This window comes from Chelonia mydas, chromosome 5, assembly GCF_015237465.2.
Source record: "Chelonia mydas isolate rCheMyd1 chromosome 5, rCheMyd1.pri.v2, whole genome shotgun sequence".
Lineage (NCBI taxonomy): Eukaryota > Metazoa > Chordata > Testudines > Cheloniidae > Chelonia > Chelonia mydas.
The window spans coordinates 122,369,736-122,395,788 of record NC_051245.2 but is presented as its reverse complement, the minus strand read 5'-3'; the positions used below and the strand labels follow the sequence as shown (position 1 = coordinate 122,395,788).

At 42.0% G+C, this 26,053-nt stretch overlaps 1 protein-coding gene across 4 annotated transcripts; it reads right to left on the bottom strand.

Annotated features, from left to right (window-relative positions):
* Window positions 1-1,493: 1,493 nt before the first annotated feature.
* ZBTB5 (zinc finger and BTB domain containing 5) lies at window positions 1,494-24,741 on the bottom strand. Of its 4 annotated transcripts, none has more exons than XM_037902190.2 (2): window positions 24,535-24,741; window positions 1,494-6,527 (listed from the first exon to the last, which is right to left on the bottom strand). In XM_037902190.2, exon 2 carries the CDS (start codon window positions 6,521-6,523, stop codon window positions 4,496-4,498), a length of 2,028 nt encoding a protein of 675 aa, XP_037758118.1. In that variant the 5' UTR covers window positions 6,524-6,527; window positions 24,535-24,741; the 3' UTR covers window positions 1,494-4,495. The 4 variants fall into 4 exon arrangements, with proteins under 4 accessions (XP_037758118.1, XP_037758117.1, XP_037758116.1 ...); XM_037902189.2 differs by lacking the exon at window positions 24,535-24,741 and adding an exon at window positions 13,574-13,698; XM_037902188.2 differs by lacking the exon at window positions 24,535-24,741 and adding an exon at window positions 10,646-13,490.
* Window positions 24,742-26,053: the final 1,312 nt, after the last annotated feature.

The window sequence follows — 26,053 nt, the reverse complement described above, 5'->3', positions numbered from 1 at the left end:
GCTTAGGAGGGTTTTTTTTCATGCAGGTCCCCACATCTGTACCCTAGAGTTCAGACTGGGGGAGGAACCTTGACATTTACAGTGCCACAGGACAGATTGCAGAACAAGTTCACAATGGAACTGCTGACCCCACAAAGACTTTTCCAGTACAAAGGGTTAGAGTAGAAGAAGTGGGAGGGAGAAAGCCTCTGGCCACCTCTCCTCTCCCATGACATTACTAAATATCTGAAGAACACTGAACGAAGGGGAGTATAGTTCCTGGCTGGAAAAAGCAGCAGCCTGTGACCTATATTGCATCTAATGGGAAGACAACTGATGTTGCTTTTAGAGTTAGCCTAGGTAAAGTCTAGAAATTAGATTGTGGTTTTATCTTTTTCTTTTGTAACTGAATCTGACTTTTATGCCTTATCACCTGTAAATCACTTAAAATATGTCTTTCTCTAGTTAAATATGATTTACTGTTTTATCTAAACCAGTGTGTTTGTTTGAAGTGTCTGGGAAACCCACACTTGAGACAAGGCTGGTGCATATTCATTATCCACTGTTGGAATGACGACTAATTATGAGCTAGTACATTCCAGTGGGCCACTGAATAGTACAAGACTTTTGGGGGGGCAAGGCTGGGACCGAGGGATATGCTGGTGTCACCTTGTATCTGTTCGTGGCTGGCTGGGCATAGCACTCGTGTTCAACTAGGAATGACTTTACATGTTGGGGGCTGTGAGTGAACAGAGCCTGGAAAGGTTGCTGTTCTGACAGTAAGGCAGTGTAAAAGGCAATCCAGGCTGGAGATCTAAGGGGACATAACAGACCAGTAATTCACGTTGCACCCTAAGGAACTCACAACTGATTCAAAATCTTTTTCTTCCACTATAGGCGCCTCACCAGATATTTCCAGCTATTTACTTCCATATAGCATTCTGCCCAAGAGAGGAAGAGTTGGCAACAAGTAGCATCGTTTTCAAGACAAATAAGGTCGTGTTGGTAATATTACAGGATTGTATTTGTTTTTTATTTAAATAACCAAGAGACACCTGAGCAAGGATCTCAGTACCCTAGCATAGCATTAGCAGTACAATTAAAATAATCAAGTGAATGGGAACTCAGGCAGCCAGACACCCTCCTTTCAGACACTTCATTTTCTAGGAATCATACCTTCAACCTTCTCCAAAAATACCCAAACAGATGTGTTTTACACCATACCTGGAAGGTCACCAAATTTGGACAGTTCAGAGTCCTCAAGCCCACACACCGAATGCCCTGCCAGCCACCCGCTTTGCTTTATTACAAGAGGGTTCCAGCTCAGGCATTCCTGCAAATGGCAGCATGGTACAGGGAGAGACACAAGCCCTCAGGTAAGGCTGTCCCAGGTTATTTAGGGCTTTGTAGGGGAGAACCAACTCCACCGAGACCAACACACCGACTGGTAGACCCACTGCAGGCCATCAGTGTTCCAGTCAGGATTAAGTGAATAATTAAATCAGACACATCAGCACAAAAATGTAGTGTTTATTTTCAGATGTATCTCATAACATTATAAACATACTGATAGCTTCATGTGAGATGGCACTATAGTGCTTGGCTATTAAGTCTGAACACAAGCAGGGTGAGGTTATTTTTGTAATTGTCAGGTTTGGAGATTAGATATTGCTCATTTTACAAGATGGGTCAGTTCAGTAGTGAGTGCTTATTCTGAGATATTGCTTCACATAGGAAGACCAAGAAAGCAACAGCAGTCAGACATGGGTTACTGAAGCTGTAATATGTCCTCCTAGAAACACTATAATTTGATATGCTGAAAATTAAGTTCGTTACATCTAAAAGATTCAAGGTTTATTTTAATTTTTTTCTTTGTTGTTTCTGAAGAGAGCAGCCCTCCCTACCACTATGGCCTTTCACATAACCACAAACGTTTTATTATAAAAACTGATCCAGAAGTACAGTTAAATATAGGTTTCATTTACATGTTCATATTCATTCTTAATTTTAAGTGCATTAATTGCCCCACCCCCATCTCTGCTTTCTTCCTGTGAGTGGGGAGAGTTTTAGACACAGGTGCTAGATAAAGAAAACAGCTGGAAAATAGAAAAAAAATAGGTTTTGGAACAAAACTGGAAAAAGGCAAGAGATTAGCAATAAGGCAACATCAACATAAGATTAAATTAGAAAACACCGCACTGTAGTGATGATCTAGTTTTAATGGAGATGCAGTGAGACTGACGTAGTACAATACTGATCCCTTGACATCAACATGATTACCACATAAAATGCAGCATTTTCTAATGTTATTCATGAACTTGGCACATTTCCTTGGTGCCTGAAAAAAACAAAAGCCAGAAGTGTAACCATTAAAAAACAGTCATGGGACTGTGAGGTTTTAAAAAAATTGAATCATGTCATTCATAATAGTTTCAAGTTCCTGCTTACCTTAGAAGCTTAAATTGCAAATCAAATGTTAACACCCCTTAGGCAGTTTTCTCACCACAAAGCGGGAGAGAAGAGTACATTTTATTTCTCTCTCAGCCAGATATTGTTTCATACAGAGTCCCGTGTTTCTGTGGTACTGACCATGATTGTTTAGTTCCAGTGTTTCAACTGTCTCAGTCACTCAAGACTAAACTAGCTACAGAACTGAGGAATAAGGATTTAAATTTTCAGCTTTCATTCAAATAAATCCAAGATTTTTCAGGAGGCCAACATCCCTATTAAAAAAATAGCATAGGTTTAATCAAAGTCAGACACAGAATGAGTTTGCTACATAACAGATTGAAGAGGAGGAGGTTGGAAAGTTTGCAAATGCTTTTTTTATATTAAAAAAAGCCCCAACTGCTGCTTCTGAGAATTAGCTATATTAGATGCTCATGATCTGTCTCTTCTGGATATGACAGATGTGCTGAAGCACTAACCCAAATTCTGCATAAACGGAGTAACGCTGGTCCGCAGAAGTGCTCCAAAATGTTAATAGAAACCCAGTTTGTTGAACTCCAGGAGTTAGTTGATGTGCATCTTAAAAAAAAAAACCAAACCCATTGTTAGTCTCTAAGGTGCCACAAGTACTCCTTTCCTTTTTTTAGTTACAATGGTATCAAAGAAGAGGAAATTAAAATAAGATCTGTGAGATTCACGGGAAACAGATTACTGAACTTGTTTTACAAGGTGTACAGTGCTATTTTTTAAATTAAATTTGTGTTGGATTTTTACTTGTGGGAAAGTACATTTATGATACTTCTCTAAATTGAAGAATTAGAGTCAACTGCTACATTTTATCCAGAGAGGCATATGAATATGGCAAGACAGGCTCTTATTCCTGACTGTTCCTCAGATCAAAGTAATCCATGGTTGGGAGGACAATAAGTATATGGAGAAGGAAATTAAAAAGCCTGAAGATAAGAGCATCAGAAAAGGATAGTCTGCTTACACAATAAGTTGGATCAGATTGACTGTCAGCATCTGGAAAGGGTAAGAGACTATCTTATACAATAAAAGAAGCCACCACAGATCATATCTCCCATTTAAAATAAAGTAGACAATAACAAGCTCTTTTCAGACATCTATGTATATGGAGTTTTAACATATGAAATACAAGTTGGTTAAAATACTGCTAAGAATAGCACATACAGAAACAGTACGTCACTTATCACTCATTACAAGTTTTTACAGAAAAAAATGGTGAAACACCTAGGAGATCTTGCTGTATTCAAACTATATACACATCTAACAGTCCAAACGTTACTTGTCTTGGACTCAAGGTAAGCACCTTCATTACAGTGTCCATTACAGGAAAACAGCCAAAAATACATTCAGAACCCCTACAACTATTTTCCTAATTAACATTTTAAAGCATTTTGTGGTAGACAGGTGTATCCAAGATTGTTTTTCTTTAAGGATATGCAATCTGCATTAGTAACAGTAAAGAGCTCTTTGCATTTTTGTTCATACACATAATGTATCAACTTATTTTACAAGTTATTTATTTAAACACTTTCACAATTTTACAAAATTCCTAAAAAAAATTTGCACTTCAGTTTCTCATCCTTGAAACGTGCTACTTTAACATAATTAGGAGCTGGCTACATTTTCACCCATTCTCTCCTACCTATTTCTTCCCTCCCACCTCCCCCCACAGCAACCCCTACTTGGTTTTAGGGATTGCATCCCCATGAGCCCAAGACCTGCATTTACATAATAATAATAATACTTAATACGTCTATAGTGCCTCCTTCAGAGCATCTCAAAACGCGTCCAAACAGTTGTTTAAGCCTCACAACACCCCTGTGAGGTAGGTATGGTATTATCCCCATTTTACAGGACCAAGACTTTTTTTTTTTTTTTTTTTTGGGGGGGGGGGGGGGCACAATCACACTTAAGTGTTTACTACAAGGGCAGCTTCTTAACCTGCAGTCTTGAACAAAATAGTGTTAATACTCCAGACATCGTTCAGTTCACGTTCCTACAATTTGTATTGGCATTATTTGTATGGGCTTGGGGGGAAGGATTAAAGCAAAGTGCTGGGTAGGTTGCTGCTCTGCCACCGCAGGCAAGTGGTTTTGGAATGTTTATACAAATGGCTGGACTGGCTGAACCGTTTGCCGCACTTTAAACAGGCATAAGGCTTTTCTCCTGTGTGCACACGGATGTGCTTCTTACAGTCTGTTAAGGTCAGGAAAGTCTTGCAGCAGATTTTACAGGCATATTTGCGAGCACCTTCTACAACCAAGACATTGTGCTCAGATAAGGCCTTCTTACATTTTGAAAGAACATCAGCAGATGCCCTGGTCAACTGTGGTGGACCAGGCTGGGAAGGATGCCCATTTTCGAAAGAGGAACTGGTCCCATTCATCATCAACTGGGAATTAGATGTACTATCTTGCATTTGGGAACTCCTAACAGAGGTCACAACAGGCATTTTGGGGGCTATGCGACGGTAGCCGGGAAAGTTACTAGCTCCACCTCTTGGAGAGCCCATCATTGCCCTTGATAAAGAGTGTAGTCCCAAGCCAGACCTTGGAAAGTCCATCCCAAACTGTTCTGCTGCCCGGTATCCAGAAGTCTGTACACATGGAAGACCCATTACATCCTGCATAGGTCTAACAAAGTGAGAGTCTGCAGATTCATTGAATGGATTTTCCACATGAGACACAGTAGCAGAGGAATGGCCATTAGTAGGCCCAGACTCTGGACTCATTAAATAAGCGGCATCTCCATCCATTCTGCAGTCACTGGTTGTATTTGGAATATTGTCATCGTTTTGATTAGCACCAAAATTGCCACCTCGGCTCTTATTCAGAAAATTTGAGATACTGAAAGTAGACTTATGTTCCAGGTTATTTGACACCTCCAAAATATGGATGTCACCAACCCGATCAGTACTAGACTGTGGGTCAGAAAAGCTACGATCACTACTTTCAGGACTCAGTTCTATCTTTTCTGCACTCACTACTCCTCCTTCCACTTCAACAGACTCACTGCCTTCTGCTTGGGAAGTAACATCACTCACTTCATCTTGAGGCTCTGGGGAACTCAAGGGCTCAGATTTAACCACCACCCTCATGTGTTCTTTTTCATTTAGACTGATCTCTGGATTTTCACACTGAAAGTTGTTTTTCTCAGAAGTAGCTTCTTGGTCAAAGCTAGTTTCCACTTGTGTTGCTTGAGATGCCATGGACATTTGTGAAATATTTCCTCCACTGTTGTCAGACTGACTGGGCACTTGGGCATCTTCTTGGGCACCAAAAGACTGATCAAACATAATGGTGTTATCCTCCTGATTATTGGTCACAACATCAGCTTTAGAATTGTCCACAATCTTCAGCGAATCTGGTGAAAAAAATTCTTCCCGTGAATGAACTACTGACTGCCCACTCTCTGGGGCAACATCTGAAATGATGGACTCATCTATGGTAGGCCTGATTCGCTGTCTGGCCCGGTCTTCAGAAGACTGTTTACGTTTGTGGAGACGCCGAATAGGAAAAGTAGTGCGCTGTTCTATGTTACTTCTCATTGATGAGTTCATAGTATTTTGTTGTTCCTCTGCATTCTGGGTGGAATTTAATGCAGAGCTCACTATACTCAGTCCAAGCTGCTGAAGCATGAAAGATCTTTGCATGCGTGCATTTTGTTCTTGAACTCTATCGCTAGGTGGCGACATTGGCAGTGTCCTTGTAGTAAGGTAGTGTTTACATGCTTTAACAACAGAGTTCAAATGTAAGTGAGAAGCTGCCAGCAAGACATCCATAACATTGCTCTCTCCAAGCATGAGTGTGGAGGTGTACATCATGTCAATCAGAGCAGCAAAGGCCTCAGCTGTCACTACCTCACTGTCCAGCTGGATCATGTTCATGGTCTGGTCTCCCTCTGCTACAGTAAAGAGAGCTCGAAAATGTGTGCTGCATGCTGCCAAAACAGAGCGATGGGCTTTGAAATGCCTGTTCCCCACCACAATGACACAGTCACAAAGTTGACCATGAAGTCGCTGGTAGTTTAGCTGTTGAAAGATTTGCTCAAAATGTCCTGGAAAATCCATGATCCTACAAAATAAAAAAAAAGAGGAAAATGTAAGACAAAAATGGCTGAAGTTCTATTTCTATCACAATGAACCAGGGTTTAAAATTTGAATGCAGGTGGCTGAGAGGCAAACTATCAATAACTGATCTTGTACTTACCACCACCATATTGTTATAATACTTATGCTGGCAATCTTGTGAAGGAGCATAGAAAAACTGCAGCTTCTGCTAGACTCATTCTGTTTTCAGGATTTTCTCTATTGTACTTCCCAGCTAAGTATCAAACATATTATAAGCAGAGCTGGTAACACAACCTATAGTTAAAGGTGTCTGATATCTTCCATTATAAAGACGCTACTTTCAGTTGCTTATAGCTTCACCAAACTTTAACCCTTCAGGCTAAAATTCCCATGCCTGGTCTCTCCCTTAGCTAAAACAGTGCAGCAGTTTGAGAACGAGATTAGGAGAAAATATGTTGTTTCCTCATGCTAAAAAAAAAATTTATTGCAACCATTCACTGAAAAGCTCTAGCACCTCCATACTTTGAAGAAAGGGTGTGAAGTTTGAGGTGGGTGTGGGAGGGCAAGGAGGTTAGAGATGTCCTTTTTGCAGCCCAAGTAAAAATTCACCCAGGCTGTACAAAATCTCAGTTAGCACATGGTCGATACAGACTTGTTAAGAATGTGGCAGTTAAATTCTCTGAAGATTCCATCTTCACTGAGCATTATCCAGCCCCGCTCTTTCCTTGAAATTGCTCCTCCCAGCAGCCAAGAGAACGGACAGCAGGAAGCCTGTCTTGCCTGTGTTCTCAACAGCCCCTCTGCTGGCACCCAGGCAGCATGGAGGAGGAAGCTGCCTGCCAAAAATGCAGAGGGGTGAGGAATAAGGAGAGGTGTTGCACAAATCAGAAGGCAAAAAGGCGGTAGGGATGCGTGGTGGGAGCAAGAGCCAGGTGGACTGGATAGAAGAGAGGAGCAGATGGGGGGGGGGGAGGGGGGAGAGACAGACAGAAGGATCTATAACCACTAGGTAACACTCTCCTACAAAACCTGGATTTAACCCAGGAGTTTTCAGTCTCTGCATTCTTCTGCTATCAGCAAAGATAACAGCATATTACCACTACCGGTTACTCTATTAGCTCAAGTGGTAGAGGATTGTGCTGTGGATATAAAGATCCAAACCCTATTACTGACCTAACTTGACGGTCACTGTATGTGTGTATTTAATTTGTATCATGTGGAACCAAATTCAAAAAATTGGAAGTCACATAAGATCCACATTAGAAAAATGTGGAGGTTGCAGTCAAGTACTCAAAAAATTAGGAAATACTCAAATCAAGGTTGCACAATTCAGCTCCTTTGTGTGTATGCATTATTAGAGTTTTTAATTACGTGATCACATACTACACTTCTACCCCAGGACCCTATCTCATTCAGTGCACAGATTGGACGGACAGTGCTCTGGGAATGAATCAGGGTTGCATAGTGAATTAGGCTGTTGCCTGTAGGGCACATTCTCCATTTGTTGCAGAAGCTGGAAGGTGCTCAGTGAATGTGGCAGGGGACTGTAGGAAAAGAAAGGATATTCTAATGGTTAAGGATGCTAAAGCCGCTCTAGAGAACTGAGTTCTATTCCTGCCTCTGCCACAGAGTTCCTGTGTGATTTTGGACAAGTCATGTAAGTCAAAATATTCACAGCTGTCTTCTAATTGTGGGTTCCTCATTTTCTGAATGCCCAAAACAAAACTTCTGCCACCAGATTTGGTGAGCACTCACAATTGCAACTATAGTCAACTGGAGCTGTGCTCTGAACATATAAAGTGCAATAAAACTGCTGAATACTCTGAAAGCCCTACAGTTTCAAGCTGGGCACCCAAAAATAATGGACACTCGATGATTTTGGCCTTTATCTCATAGGGATGTTATGAAGACATATTAATGTTTGTGAAGTTCACAGATGTTATGGAGAGCACCACAGAAATGTGCACGAGGAAACTGATAATTTCGTATTAAGTGCAGGGTTTGTTAAATGAAGACTAGGACTACACATTAATAGATTATAACCTCCTCCATAACTCAGGCCATAAGACTTCCTTGAATTAATTCCTGTTTGAATGTCAGCATCTCTTTTAGGAATAACACCCAATCTTGATTTTAAAATTGCCAATGATGGAGAATTTACCACAACCCTTGGTAAGCTATTCCAGTGGTTAATTACCCTTACTGTTAAAAATGTGTTCCTTTATTCTAGCCTAAGTTTGTCTAGCTCTCACTTCCAGTCGGTGGATCTTGTTATATTAGGTCTGTTGACTGAAGAGCCCTTCACCATCAAATTTCTGCTCCCCATGTAGGGTACTTATAAATCGTGGTTAAGTCACCCTTTAACCTTCTCTTAGAAACACAAAATAAATTGAGCTCCTTGCATATTTCACTTTAATCTAAGGCATAATTTTCCCATCTTTTAATCATTCTTGTGGTTCTTCCCTGAACCCTCTCCAATTTATTAACCTCCTTCTTGAATTGTAGACATCAGAACTGGACAGAGTATTCCAGTAGCAGTTGCACCAGAGCCAAATACAGAGGTAACAAAACCCTCCCTACTCGTACATGATACTCTCTTGTTTATACATCCTACAATCACATTAACCCTTTTGGCCAAAGTCGGTCCAGAGGCTCACATTCGGCTGATTATCCATCATAACTCCCAAATGTTTTTCAGAGTCACTGCTTGACAGGATACCTTTGTTCCAAGATGTGTGATCTGAACATTTGACCATATTGAAACATATCATTTTCTTACACCCAAATGACCAACTGACTCTATTGCTCTGTTTCAATCTCCTCTCCATTATTTACCGCTCCCTCAATCTTTGGGTCATCTTCAAACTTTAACGGTCATGATTTTATGTTTACTTCCAGGTCATTCATAAAAATATTAAATGCCATAAGGCTGAGAACCAATCCCAACCTATTAGCCAGTTTTTAATTTATTTAACATGTACCATGTTCATTTTGTATAATTCTAGTTCCTCAATCAAAAGATCACATGGTGCCAAGTCCAATACCTTACAGAAGTCTGTTACATGTGTTTGTACAGTGCCTATCACAATGGGGTCTGTGACTAGGGCTCCTAAGCACAAGAATACAAAAAACAAACAAACTTGTCATCTCTTCAAATCAAGATATCAAGTTACTTTGACAAGATCTATTTTGTCTGCAATATCACGAATGCCATGTTAATTGATGTTAATTATGTCACGCTCATATTACATTGAATGTGGAAGATAAAAGAAATACTGCATAACTACTCATCCAGTGAACAAGGCAGGGGCATTGGGTGGGAGGAAGGGAGAGAGGAGGGGACAGTATATGATTATGTAATCAAAGGTTTTCAAAGCATATACATAAGGGGGCCAAATTAAAGTTGCACAGACAAACCTTATATTGGCACTGCCTAACTTGTGTGCTTGTCTTTGCAACCTTAACCTTCTCACAAATATATATTTATATCAAACTGGACAAGGAAATTCACCTACAATGCCCAAGTTAAAAAACAGAGGAAGAGGAAGGATGGTCATGTGGTTAAGGCACTGAATCGTGACTCAGGAGATCTGGGTTCAACGCCCAACTCTGCCACAGATTTCCTATGTGATCTTGGTCAACTCACTTTACCCCATAATCCCCATTTTACAGATTGAAAATTGGGGTAATAGTTCCTTTTGCCTATGCTGTCTGCCTTGCTTATTTAGATGGTAAACTATTCAAGGCAGAGTGTCTTACCTACTATGTATGTACATACACAAGGAGTCTTGATCTCATTTGGGACCTCTGGGCACTAACATAGTAAGTGATCTGTCAAGGATTAAAAGAAGTCTACTAGCCAGCAGGAAGCTCTCATAAACATGGATACTAAGCCACTACTTTCTTCAACATGTAAGTTTTCATTTCAATAGCTAGCCCTTAAGGATGTGAAATAATCCTCCAAACAAACAAATGTAATGCTGTCTTTGTTCATCTACAGACTGTTCTAGTGTTTGAGACTGCTGTATATTGCTTTTCCAATCATCAGCAGCAGCTCAGAGTTAAGACTCATGAGATTTGCAGTTGTTATTCAGAACTTTGTAGGCACAAGTGAAATCATACCTTATTCCTTTTGCTACTGCTACAGTTTTCCCAAGCAGAAGAGGCAGATACCAGAATTGTTTGAAGGAGAACATGACACCACCAAAAAAGGAGGCTGAAGGAAAGGTAGAGCATCAAACACTTGGTGGAAAAGAATGCTCCACTCTTGCAGCAGCTGGAGGCTGGGTCATCTTCACATCTGGCGCACATCAACTATCCAGAAATTGATACTGAAAATGGAGGCCCCAATCTTGTTTTTCGAAAAGATATGCTCTAGGAATTATTCTGAGAAAGTTTTATGGCCTGTACTATACAGGAGGTGAGATTAGATGATCACAATGGTCCCTTCTAGGGATGTAGATATCGTTTAAAAATTTAACCGGTTAACAGATTAAAATTATATTGTTTAACCGATTAAAGGGAGAGGGGCTGGCGCCACTCTGGCCGGCCCGGGGCCATTCCGTCCGGGGTTGCTCCGGTCAGCCAGCGCAGGTGGGGCGCTCTAGCTGGGGCCGGGGTCAGCCGGCTGATGCAGCTGCTCCAGCCATGGGCTGGGGATTAACAGTTAGGGTGGGTTAATGCTAAAACTAATGCTTACCAGTTAATATTTTACATCCCTAGTTCCTTCTGGCTTTGGAGTCTATGAATCAGACTCTAGGGATAGAAATCCCAGTGTCATCAGCCATCTCAGCAGTGATGCTGGACAGTGGGCTTTTCACTACAGTATTAGCCCTGGAATTCCCCCAACGCACATGAGCCTCTAGCTAGCAAGTGTCCAATAAATTTTTCACCTGTGCTGTATGTCTAGTGACATACCGGAGCCAGAAGTGGACAGTATGCACTCTGCTTTCTCCAGTGAAAAAAGAAAACAAATGGTAGTAAGATCTAGGAGAAAAACATTTAGTGAACCTTAAGGGCAAGATCCTATTTTCTCTGTAAATAATTTTTCCACTGATCTTTCTGGTCCTGCCAGCTCAGGACCCAAACTGTGTTGTATGCTTAGCAACATGAACACTGTTCAACAACAGAAGTGTGGTTAAGGTTTGGGGTTTTAAGTTTCCATTAATACAATTGTAAAGTTAAACAATATCTTAGTGTGTTATAGATTGACCCTTGCCTAAAAAAAGGCATTTTTCACTATCTGTACCTTTCTGATTAAGAAGATTACAGGAGAGTTTTTTTAAACAAACAGACCAATAGTAATATTGAAGCATATTATAGGACAGAGACTACCAGACCCTATAGAAACAGCTAAGATAGGACTGGCAAATCACAGAAACATAATTTTGACTCCTTTCCCAAGATATAAGAGACAGTCTCCAAATTTAAAGAGTTAATGTTTACACTGGCTTACAATTCCATGCATTTACTTCAAAATGTCATGTAAGACTCAAACCACATACCTGAATATTCTCATATGCATATAGTCATGCATTAAGTGCATTATGTGTGTACAGAATTCCAGATTCGTGCATTCCAATAGAAATGAGACAAAGCAATTTATTTTGATATAGGCAATAAATATCAATTATGAACTGTACAGACTTCACTTCTAAACCAAAGATGGGTAAAAGGAATTTAACTTCATTAGACAAGCCTGAAGTTTAAAAAAAAAAAGCTAGTCTGAAAGATTCCCAATGGATGAATACTTGTTTCAGGGCCAAATTAAACCCCCCCATATAAAAACATTACTTTTTCCATTTTAATATATCTAGGCTTGTTTTTTATAAGAATGACACATGTTAACTTAAAAGGATAGCGTCTTCCAAAAGCTGAAAACCTAACAAATAGGTTTTAATTAGTCTATTTCTTTTATTGCTCTGTCCAAAGCCAATGTGAGAATTAAAAAGACATTCAAAGTTATTACGCCAACTATCCTTTTTGACATATCCGATCATAACTGAAAGCACTCGTCCAAAGAAAGATTACAAACTGAACCTATAGTTCCCCCCCCCAAAAAATCTGACATCGGTTAAAGAAGGCATTTATGGTGTGATAGTCTAGGTTTTTGCATCATAAGAGGGAAGGCCATGTCTACACTAGCAAGCTTATAGTGGCACAGCTGTACCGATAGAGCTGTGCCACTGTAAGATTGCTTGTGTAGCTGCTCTATACCAATTGGAGAGAGCTTCCCCCATCGACATAATAAAACCACCACCTAAACGAGCAGCAGTAGCTATGTTGAAGGGAAAGCGTCTCCTGCCGACATAGTGCTGTGCACATGAGCGCTTATGCCCGCAAAACTTATGTCCCTCGGGGTGTTTTTTTCACACCTCTGAGCGACGTGTTTTGCCGACATACGAAGTAGTGTAGACATGGCCTAGTGTCCATGGTCTCAGATATGCCATAGTTAAACTGAATATCAAAGGGAGCTTGGCACACAGGTAACACTCTAAATCATTATCAGTATTACAACTGGGTTGCTTCTTGCTTGCTAGCCAACAGCTCGCAGTTTACTACTTGGAGTCACCCCCTCCCCATCTCCCTAAACCTTCAATATTTAAAATATATTTGAGGTGTCAGACACCAAATCTGTAAGGATTCCTAGCACAAAATTAATACGCAAAAAGATGCCCAAGGTACGTTAAAGAACTTAAGCAAAAAGGTTGTATCTCGCCAACGTTAGAATGTGTTTGTCCTGTGCTCACCTGTTGTGCCAAAAAGTATCAAAGCCCACAGAAAACTCCTTTGGAGACCGTAATAGACACTTAAGTCCAGGTACTTAAATAGTGAAAATCAAGAATGCTTTTTTCTCCTTTTCGTCCCTCAACACTTGGATTTTTATTTTATTTAATAAGCCATGGAGAAAAATCTCAAAGAAGTTGACTTTTTCAGTGAATTAACTCTTTGAACAAAGAGCTAAACAGGTCATTAGTTTTAAAGTTATATTCTGGTTAAACACACGCAAAATCTTAATTTAGTGACAGCTAAGGTTGCATCTGGACATACCCCATCCATCCAAACACCTTAAAAGCATGGAAATAAGGTGAGGGAATCATCTCCTGTGTTCTCCGTCACCTTCACACTGCCAAGAACACGGTCAGTGGCACACTCAGTCAGGTTTTCACTTCCACCTCCAACAGATAAAGAGAAGCAATATGTACCCAAACATAATGAAACTGACAACCTTATTACTAAATGAAGTTTGTGGGAGCTTCCTAGAGTTTTGTGGTTTGGGTTTTTTTTAAATCCAGGGTTGGTAGTTGGTGTAGCTCACTGGTTAACTCCCCAGTATCAGGGAGGGTGAGCTGCAGTTGCTTGGCAATCAGAGGGCCAAGCTGCATTGCCAAAGCTGCTCCTGCCACCTTGACCCTCCAGAAAAGGCTGAGACATGGCTCAGGAGAGCTTTTGTCCCTAATATTTTACCACCATTTAAAAGTTACTGAAATTACAGAGTCCAAACGCAATTTACTGTAATTAACAGCAATGCATAGTTTATCAGTCGAAGCAGCAAGCATCATCACTTGCTTCCTGAAACACAACATTGCCTCTCATACACCTCTGGAGGTTGACACAGCCAAAAGCAACTGTAGCAGCAGAGCGTATGCGAGCCTGCACTCTGGCAGCAGGGCTACATAGGGTGTTCCTCTTTTTTCTAGGTCCCTTGCCCTGTCCCCCTGTGAAGAGTATCTCTCAACTTTCAAACCTGCAATATCTGACACTTGAAAGCAAAGCGTGACAAATGATTAAAATGTGAAACACTTATATTTTGGCCCATCACACCAAAGTTTACAGATTCTAATGGTTTAAGTAAAAAAATTGTTTTTTCACTAAGAAAATTAAATTATCTTTAAAAGATTTTCTCAGTGGATCCATAACATCATGATGGGGTTGTCAATTTGAATCCTAGCCCTGCAAATTCCTAGCCAAGACCTTTACCACCTGGGCTTACAGGTGTAATTGCTATCCTGTAAGGGAACACTCACTAGAAGGGGGACTTGACACACACTTTCCTAGTGGGTTTGCTAAATAGTGGTAGAAAATTGGAGACAGGGGTTCTGGATTCTATCCCTGACTTCATGGCAGCAATGTGGTATACTCAGAGATAGGATAAGAAAAAACGCAAAGAACAAACATTCTGAAAGGCATCATGGCTAAGTGGATAATTTTGGGTTTTGATACTAGAGACCTGGGTTCTACATTACAGCAGCTACAGCGCTGCAACTGTGCTGTTGTAGCATAAAAAGAAAAGGAGGACTTGTGGCACCTTAGAGACTAACCAATTTATTTGAGCATAAGCTTTCGTGAGCTACAGCTCACTTCATCGGTGCATACTGTGGAAAATACAGAAGGTGTTTTTATACATACAAACCATGAAAAAATGGGTGTTTACCACTACAAAAGGTTTTCTCTCCCCCCACCCCACTCTCCTGCTGGTAATAGCTTATCTAAAGTGATCACTCTCCGTACAATGTGTATGATAATCAAGGTGGGCAATTTCCAGCACAAATCCAGGGTTTAACAAGAACGTCGGGGGGGGGGGGGGGGGTGTTGGAAATATTGTATCCAATTTGCAAATGAATTCCAATTCAACAGTCTCTCGCTGGAGTCTGGTTTTGAAGTTTTTCTGTTGTAATATCGCAACTTTCATGTCTGTATGTATAAAAACACCTTCTGTATTTTCCACATTATGCATCCGATGAAGTGAGCTGTAGCTCACAAAAGCTTATGCTCAAATTAACTGGTTAGTCTCTAAGGTGCCACAAGTACTCCTTTTCTTTTTGTGAATACAGACTAATACGGCTGTTACTCTGAAACCTGTCATTATGCAAGGCACTGCATTTAGCCATATGGAGTGGAAATCTATCAACTGCATAAAAAAACTTGTACAGATACAGACAGACATCATCTTCCTTTCCAAATGCAAGCAGATGGACATTGTACCAAAAGGACTGAAGGTAAAAAAATCCATTACAATCTACCTACCACACAGACTATGCTGACAGCTTGTGCCACACGCTCTCAAAGAAACTGTGGAACCACCTGATCAACATCCTCTACAGCAAACAGGGAAAGATAAAGAATGAGCTCTCAAAAATGGATACTCTCATAAAAAACAACTTTCCACACAAACTTCCTCGTGGCTGGACTTTACTAAAACTAGACAAGCCATTTACAAACACACACTTTGCTTCTCTACAAAAGAAAAAGGACACTAAACTTTCTAAACTACTACATGTCACAAGGGGCCATAGCAATGGTTCCCTCAACCCACCCAGCAATATTGTTAACCTATCCAACTATACTCTTAGCCCAGCAGAAGCAGCTGTCCTATCTCGGGGCCTCTGCTTCTGCCCCTCCACCCCCACGAACATGATACAGTTCTGTGGTGACCTAGAATCCTATTTTCGATGTCTCTGACTCAAGGAATATTTCCAACACACCTCTGAACAACATACTAATCCACAGAGACCTCCCTACCAACAACTACATAAAGAAGGATTCTAGGTGGACTCCTCCTAAAGGTTGAGACAGCAGACTGGACTTCTACATAGAGTGCTTCCGCCGACGTGCACGGGTTGAAATTGTGGAAAAGCAGCTTGTCCCACAACTTCAGCCGTGCAGAACACAATGCCATCCACAGCCTCAGAAACAACTCTGACATCATAATCAAAAAGGCTGACAAAGGAGGTGCTGTTGTCATCATGAATAGGTCGGAATATGAACAAGAGGCTGCTCGGCAGCTCTCCAACACCACTTTCTACAAGCCATTACCCTCTGATCCCACTGAGAGTTACCAAAAGAAACTACAGCATTTGCTCAAGAAACTCCCTGAAAAAGCACAAGATCAAATCCGGACAGACACACCCTTGGAACCTCAACCTGGGATATTCTATCTACTACCCAAGATCCATAAACCTGGAAATCCTGGGCGCCCCATCATCTCAGGCATTGGCACCCTGACAGCAGGATTGTCTGGCTATGTAGACTCCCTCCTCAGGCCCTATGCTACCAGCACTCCTAGCTACCTTCGAGACACCACTGACTTCCTGAGGAAACTACAATCCATCGATGGTCTTCCTGATAACACCATCCTGGCCACTATGGATGTAGAAGCCCTCTATACCAACATTCCACACAAAGATGGACTACAAGCCGTCAAGAACACTATCCCCAATAATGTCACGGCAAACCTGGTGGCTGAACTTTGTGACTTTGTCCTTACCCATAACTATTTTACATTTGGGGATAATGTATACCTTCAAATCAGCGGCACTGCTATGGGTACCCGCATGGCCCCACAGTATGCCAACATTTTTATGGCTGACTTAGAACAATGCTTCCTCAGCTCTTGTCCCCTAACGCCCCTACTCTATTTGCACTATATTGATGACATCTTCATCATCTGGACCCATGGAAAAGAAGCCCTTGAGGAATTCCACCATGATTTCAACAATTTCCATCCCACCATCAACCTCAGCCTGGTCAAGTCCACACAAGAGATCCACTTCCTGGACACTACAGTGCTAATAAACGATGATCACAACACCACCCTATACTGGAAACCTACTGACCGCTATTCCTACTTACATGCCTCCAGCTTTCACCCTGACCACACCACACGATCCATCGTCTACAGCCAAGCTCTGCGATACAACCGCATTTGCTCCAACCCCTCAGACAGAGACAAACACCTACAAGAGCTCTATCAAGCATTCTTACAACTACAATACCCACCTGCGGAAGTGAAGAAACAGATTGACAGAGCCAGAAGAGTTCCCAGAAGTCACCTACTACAGGATAGGCCTAACAAAGAAAATAACAGAACGCCACTAGCCGTCACCTTCAGCCCCCAACTAAAACCCCTCCAACGCATTATTAAGGATCTACAACCTATCCTGAAGGATGACCCAACACTCTCACAAATCTTGGGAGACAGGCCAGTCCTTGCCTATAGACAGCCCCCCAACCTGAAGCAAATACTCACCAGCAACCACATACCACACAACAGAACCACTAACCCAGGAACCTATCCTTGCAACAAAGCCCGTTGCCAACTGTGCCCACATATCTATTCAGGGGACACCATCACAAGGCCTAATAACATCAGCCACACTATGAGAGGCTCGTTCACCTGCACATCTACCAATGTGATATATGCCATCATGTGCCAGCAATGCCTCTCTGTCAAACTGGACAGTCTCTACATAAAAGACTAAATGGACACAAATCAGATGTCAAGAATTATAACATTCATAAACCAGTCGGAGACAACTTCAATCTCTCTGGTCACGCGATTACAGACATGAAAGTTGTGATATTACAACAGAAAAACTTCAAAACCAGACTCCAGCGAGAGACCGTTGAATTGGAATTCATTTGCAAATTGGATACAATTAACTTAGGCTTGAATAGAGACTGGGAGTGGCTAAGTCATTATGCAAGGTAACCTAATCCCCCCCCCACCCCCCCGTTCCTCAGACGTTCTTGTTAAACCCTGGATTTGTGCTGGAAATGGCCCACCTTGATTATCATACACATTGTACGGAGAGCGATCACTTTAGATAAGCTAAAAGAAAAGGAGTACTTTTGGCACCTTAGAGACTAACCAATTTATTTGAGCATAAGCTTTCGTGAGCTACAGCTCACTTCATCGGATGCATACTGTGGAAAGTGTAGAAGATCTTTTATACACACAAAGCATGAAAAAATACCTCCCCCCACCCCACTCTCACAAATCCTGGGAGACAGGCCAGTCCTTGCCTACAGACAGCCCCCCAACCTGAAGCAAATACTCACCAGCAACCACATACCACACAACAGAACCACTAACCCAGGAACCTTTCCTTGCAACAAAGCCTGTTGCTAACTGTGCCCACATATCTATTCAGGGGACACCATCACAGGGCCTAATAACATCAGCCACACTATCAGAGGCTCGTTCACCTGCACATCCACCAATGTGATATATGCCATCATGTGCCAGCAATGCCCCTCTGCCATGTACATTGGTCAGACTGGACAGTCTCTACATAAAAGAATAAATGGACACAAATCAGATGTCAAGAATTATAACATTCATAAACCAGTCGGAGAACACTTCAATCTCTCTGGTCACGCAATCAGAGACATGAAGGTCGCTATCTTACAACAAAAAAACTTCAAATCCAGCGAGAAACTGCTGAATTGGAATTCATTTGCAAATTGGATACAATTAACTTAAGCTTGAATAGAGACTGGGAGTGGCTAAGTCATTATGCAAGGTAACCTAATCTCCCCCCCCACCTTCCTCAGACGTTCTTGTTAAACCCTGGATTTGTGCTGGAAATGGCCCACCTTGATTATCATACACATTGTAAGAAGAGTGATTGCTTTAGATAAGCTATTGCCAGCAGGAGAGTGGGGTGGGGGGAGGTATTTTTTCATGCTTTGTGTGTATAAAAGATCTTCTACACTTTCCACAGTATGCATCCGATGAAGTGAGCTGTAGCTCACGAAAGCTTATGCTCAAATAAATTGGTTAGTCTCTAAGGTGCCACAAGTACTCCTTTTCTTTCTGCGAATACAGACTAACACAGCTGTTACTCTGAAACCTTTAGATAAGCTATTACCAGCAGGAGTGTGGGTTTGTGTGTGTGGAAGGGGGGGGGGGGGGGGGGGAGAAAACCTGAATTTGTGCTGGAAATGGCCCAACTTGATTATCATACACATTGTAAGGAGAGTGATCACTTTAGATAAGCTATTACCAGCAGGAGAGTGGGGTGGGGGGAGAAAAAACCTTTTGTAGTGGTAAACACCCATTTTTTCATGGTTTGTATGTATTTTCCACAGTATGCATCCAATGAAGTGAGCTGTAGCTCACGAAAGCTTATGCTGAAATAAATTGGTTAGTCTCTAAGGTGCCACAAGTACTCCTTTTCTCTTTGTGAATACAGACTAACACAGCTGTTACTCTGAAACCTGTTGTAGCATAGACACTTTCTATGTTGCCAGGAGTTGTTCCATCGAGAGGCAGTAACTAGGTCAATGGAAGAATTCTTCCACTTACCTAGCTGTGTCTACAGTGGGGGTTAGGTCAACTTAATCACTTCACCCAGGATGTGAAATTTTTTACAGCTCTGAGCAATTTAGCTAGGTCAGTCTATGTTCTAAGTGTAGACCTGGCCTTAGTGCATCTGAAATGACCTTTTCTAACATCTATTTGTTAAAGGGAAAGTGTGGAGGTAAGGTACAGGTGGCAACTTATACTTGACTGACTTGTAGGGTTGGGGTCATGGCCTTGGTTGATAATAAAGGTGGTGAAGGGCATGGAACTATAAACTGTGTAAGATCTGAAGTCATGCTCTCTGGTTCTCAGTTCAGGGAACTGTTCTCTGAACTACCAGTATAGAGGAAGAGAGAGAGAGTGCCACTAACTGCTACAGAACAATCTGGGGATGGCAGAAACATTATCTTGTATTAAGTTCCATCTAGGCAACTCACTTTCAAAAGTGCTCCATATGTTCACTTCATGTTGGTATATATAAAAACTGAAACTGGTGAAAATTATGTAAGAAGAATAGAAACAAATACCTACTCTGCAGATGTGGGTAACGTGTGACGCAAGAATCAGATCCAAGGAGTTTACACACTTGTCTAAAGGGATAAAAAAGGGGGATGCCACATTCAAAAGTGATCATTCTGGGAGACATTAACAGCAATGTCATATGTAACACACAGGATATAATTGTTCGGCTCTACTTGTCACTGGTGAGGCCTCAGCTAGAGTACTGCGTCCAGCTCTGGGCATCACTTTTTAAGGAAAGATAAGAACAAACTGCAAAGAGTCAAGATCAGATCAACAAAAATAATTAGATGTTTGGAACAAATGTCCAGTTCTTTCACTCTTTCCATGTTTAGTCTAGAGAAGAGGTAGTTTCAAATATGTAACAGGTTGTTTTAAAGAGGACAGTGATCAATTGTTCTCCAAGCCCAACAAGGGTAGGACAAGAAGTAATTAGCTTAGTTTGAAGCAAAGGATATTTAGATAGAAAGTTTTTCCTAACAACAAAACTATAAAGGACAGTTAAGCACTGGAACAAGTTACGTAGGGAGGTTGTGGAATTCCCATCAATGGAGGTTTTTAAAAACAGGTTAGCCAAACGGCTCTCAGGGACAGTCTAGATATATTTAACCCTGCTTCAGTGTGTGTGTGGGGGTCGAGGGTGGGGAGCAGCAGAACTAGGACTAGGTGGCCTCTTTCAATATTTCTACTGAAATACACGTCTGCATTTCTATGATTATTGTTTTATTGTTCCATTTGTATCAGCCTGACCAGCACCAAACTACCATGAAAACTTCAGATACTACGTCAGTTTTAATTTCTATCTTTCGTCAGTTTTACAGTATTTCTGAAAAATGAAGCTTTAACACTCCCATAAAAATGAAACTTTTCCTGTAACTTTACTTACGGCCTTGCTACCGCTGCATCATAACATGACACTTGTATTCCCAATCTCCATCTTGATCTGCAAAAGCTGAACAAATCCATAGGATGGCCTCTCTGCTATCTACAACCTGCCTCTCAAATGGAGGCCCCAACTTTAAAAAGAAAATTCAGTTTCCAGCTTTCCCATTTAAAAGCAATCCTCTGTCCATGAATCTAACCTCAAATACCATATGGAGCCAAAGAGAACTGCATTTAAGTATCCCAGGAGAAAAAGCAGCCACAGATACCTGAGCATGATACCATCTTGCCCAACAGGGCATTAAACTTCTAAATCTAATGCATCAACCTCACTTTACCATTTACTAGAAATTCAAGGACTTCTCTCAACCCTTGCTAATTCTGAAGCAGCCTGGAAACAAAGCATAAGTTTTTAACAGTGAGAGTAATTAACCAATGGATAATTTACCAAGGTTCGTGGTGGATTCTCAATCACTGACAATTTTTTAATCAAGACTGGATGTTTCTTCTAAAAGATCTGCTTTAGGAAATATTTTGGGGAAGTTCTATGACCTGTGTTAAACAGGAAGTCAGAATAAATGATCATAGTGGTTTCTGCTGGCTGTGGAATCTACAAATCTCTGCATGCGGTTTTTAAATTCTAGTCATCTAACCAATGATGATTTAGTTTAACTCAGAATGGTGAAATACATTTTTACCAGAAAAATTTAAAGCAGGCCAAAGGGACAAATATCCTTTGTGCCTTCTCCACTGTAGATGATACATGGGCTCAATCAATTTTCTTCATGATTTTAACTTCCAAAGGAGATTATTTTATCTATAAATTAGGCATGTCTCCAGCAAATCAATACTGCATTTTAACTGAGATTTGACATACTCTCCTGCTTCTGGCCTCCTTAAACCTATTAATATTAAAATTATTTCAAGAATATGTCTTCTCATGGCAGTGTAATTTGAACCACTATTAACGGAAAGTCTGTGTTGTACAGTCTTTTATACAAATCCATAATAGGATTCCAGACATTTTAGCATGTACTAATTCATAAAAATATTGTTGGCCGAAGTAACAACCATAATTTTGTAATTTTAACTCTTCTAAAAACCTCAGCCACGAGTTTGTTTTTTAAAGAGAAATTCATTTATCATGTCGAAACTAATTACTTTTAGTTATGGGAAATAATGAACTAGAAATGAACTGTTACAATCACTGAATAATTTAAACAGTGGCAACAAAGTTAATAGAAAAAAGTAGCAACTAACAGGCTGCCTAAATTTAGAACACAGCAATATATACATGCTCCCTTTGCTGTGTTACATATTTCATTTTACATCAAAGTGTAACAGTAGCCACATGGTTACTAGTTTGACCTTTGCCGAATTTGTCTTTGATAGTACGATTGTGTAAAAAAAATGTAGATCCTAACCATATAAATAAAAGAACATAAGAACAGCCATACTGGGTCAGACCAAAGGTCCATCTAGCCCAGAATCCAGTCTTCTGACAGTGGCCAAGCCAGGTTCCTTAGAGGGAATGAACAGAACAGGTCATCACAAAATGCAGCTGCCAAATGACCTCCGTACAGTCTACAGACAACTATCTTTTTGTACTTTGGCAGTTTGTTTTGTAACACATTGCACCCATTTGTTGTACCTTCCATTACATTTGCTAGAACTAGTTCAATGTTATAAATGCAAGCCAATAGTAGTTCTAAAACAGTCACCTAAAATTATCTTTATTCTCTGAAAATTCCAAATAATCAAACCAGAAGTGGGGGAGGTCTGGGAGAAGGGGAGCAGGGGGGAGGAATAGTTGTTAGAAGTGAGTGGGTATACTAGAAAGGTAACCTGGTGCCAAACTAAAGAACTAAGCTATGCCAAAACTTGTTTCACACCTACTTGAACAGCAAGTCACTCATAGTAGTACAGATTTAGAATGGTTTCCACACTACCCCTACATTTCACACTTTTGATCATTCACTATCCAAGTTTTAAAAAAAAAAAAATCTGCAAAAGGTTCTTTTTTGAAAACTCTGCTTCACATACTTGGTCACATGATTTTGTAACACTTGATTTGCTTAGAATCACACATTTTTAAAAAAGTGTTTCATAGAGTCTTGCAGAAGAGATCAAATGGCAACTTCATTTCACTAGATTTTGTAGTATGTCAAATGCTGTTTTGGAAGACCTCATTCCCTTCTGGCTTAGAATGATGCCTTGAAAGTGAAAGATTTGTGTGAGCTGACAAATATTTGAATTGCCAAGAGAAAATCTATACTGCAACATGAGTATAAAGGCGGATATAAGTATAAAAAAGCTCCCGTTGGTTTTCTGCAAATTACACATTAACCGGTAGCTGTGTTTTTAATATAACACACACCACATTTTCATCATCTACTTAAGTATTCTTATGCAACCACAATTGCTTCAGTAGCACTAACCAATGACTAGGGGTTCCATGTTGCAGTCCTTCACTCACGCAGGTAACCACCACAATGAAGTCAGCAAGATTTTGCTCAATTCAGAATGACCGGACCTGGCCCTATAATTATTTTTCAATGTGTCTACTACAACTTCCAGGTTGTAACACCTGTTACAAAGCTGCACAAATGTGAGGACTTGGGTAGAATTTCCAGCACAAATGGTGCGAGATTGCAGGTATGACTGCCAACCCACTCCCCATATGAATTCCACCTACGTGCACAAGACAGATCTTCAGACCTGGTGGTTTTCACGACAGACATCCCCCCCATGTACACACTTGTTCAGGGGTACCCAACCTGGGGGAACATCACTACAGCTCTCCCCACCTCCAGTCTTGGAGAATTTTGGGACTCAATTCTCCCCAACAAGTAACAAAGAGCTAACGGGACACGAGGGGAACCTGCAAGGAGTGGGGACGGGGGCAGGGTCTGGCGATCATGGGATCCTGAAGGGAAGGCTCAGGGTGGACAGATGAGGGAAGGATGCAGTGGGGGGCGCCTACAGACAGATCTGTCACTGCAGGGGGCAGGGAGACGAGGGAAGCAGCGGGGGTGGGGCGGGCAGATGAGGGTAGCGTAAGGGGGGGCGAGGCTGGGGTGTCTGTCCCTGCAGGGGGGGCAGGGACGGGTAGGTGAGGGCAGACTGCGGGGGTAGGGGCGGGGCTAGGGTCTGTCTGTCCCGACGGGGGGTAGAGGAGGGCAGCCTGCAGGGGCATGTATGGGGGGCCCGGTATCAGCCCGAGCCCTGGCCAGAGGGGCCCCCCCCCGCCGCCGCCCTGTCACTCACCAGCCGGCCGAGACCCCGCCCCTCCCGCTCAGACTGTCTAGTGTCGGTGACACTAATCGCGCCGTCTCCCAGGCCCCGGCGCATGCGCAAGACCCCGGTCCCCCTCCTCACTCCCTCCCCCGCATCGGCGAGACAAGCGCTGACAAGAGAACAAACCTCCCCAAACACAGCTCGCGCGCGCGCCCGCCCCGCCTCGCGCGCGCCCCCGGCGCAGCGCGCGCAGCCTCTCCCACCCGCCGCCTCGGGCCTGCCTCACCTGCGCCGTGCCGTCCCCTCCCCTCCCGCGGCTCTGCGTCTCCGGGCCGGGGGGGGGCCGTCGTTCTCGGCCCCGGCGGGTTCCTCTCCACCTCGCTCCGGTCTCCTCCCCCCTCCACTCCGGACACAGCAACGGCCTCGCCGGCAGCAGGAAGTGACGCCATCGTATGGCGGCCAATCAGCGGGGTGGGTGGGGACGAGAAGAAAAAAGGCTCCGGAGCCTCCCGGGATGCGAAACTCCTAGCCAATCCCAGGGCGCCATTCGCTGCCCTGAGCGCTCCGAGGCGTAGCCTTAGCCAGTCAGCCATCGGTTTGCTGATAACACCACGGTGCTCCAGGGGGTTTATCAATAAACTGCTCGCTGATTGGACATGTCCTCCATAATCCAATCAGAACGTGATTTCACGGTAGGCTGAGGCTCAAGAGCGCCCCCTTCCCTCCCAACCAGAACTGCAGCCTCCCAAGAGCCTCAGCGGTCGCCCACTTTAGGGCTTCCCCACTTCTCCCTTACCCCACGTTCATTGGCCTGGTATCCCACCCTGGCCATCCTGAGCTGGACCCCAATGCACCCACCATCCTGCAGGACCAGCCAGAGCCCACATCAGAGCCTGTTAAAGCAGGATGGAAACTCTGCACTCACGCTCATCCGAGGCCTAGCTACCTGGGCTTGGAAAGCGATGCTCCAGGGTGTTTTCCAGCCGCTGTAAAAGCAGAACTGTTGCCAATCCCAGACGTTCAAAAATCATGAGTCAGGCTCCAAAAATCATGAAGCTGTATTAGAAATCATGAGACTCTTAAAAAAATTAACATTGGGTTATTTTCCTTTGCATTCTGGTTTTTGAGCCTTTAGGCTGCACTTGAGTCATGTTCCCAAGGTTTTATCTGCATTTGTGAAGGCCACAAATTTGCTTTTTAATAAAAATGAAAGCTGAGATTTTCACATAATTTTGTGCCTGCAGGAGCTGGGGCTGGAAGGGAAACATCAAAAATTGTGAGATGCATGATAAAAATCCCAAGAGTTGGCAACACTTCACTAAATAAGTAAAAACCTATCCATAAATGATTGTTAAAGTCTTCCAGAAGCATAATTCAACCCATTCCACAAACAGGAGAAAATTCTCGGGCCTGACTGTAACTACCAACTGTACTGATTGGGACAAACCGCACAAGAAAACAAATAGATTTAAATTGTTATTAAAGAAAATGTTAAAATTATCTAATACACATGTTAAGAAAACAGTTTCTATATATCTGAGTATAATGCTTAAATTATATAAAAGTACAAAGTTTGGTTTAAAAGTCATAAAATATAAAACATAAAAACATACTGTATATAATCTGTAATATCCCAAATTAAGGTTAATAAATGTAATGATACCATTAAAATATTAGCATCCAAATATTTGGGTACATCACTCAAAAAGTTATACTAAGAGTAGCTTGTGGAAAGCAAATATAGCAATGAGTATAGATTGTCCCAGTACCAGGCATTCCTTCAGCACCAATAATGGCTGCAGAGA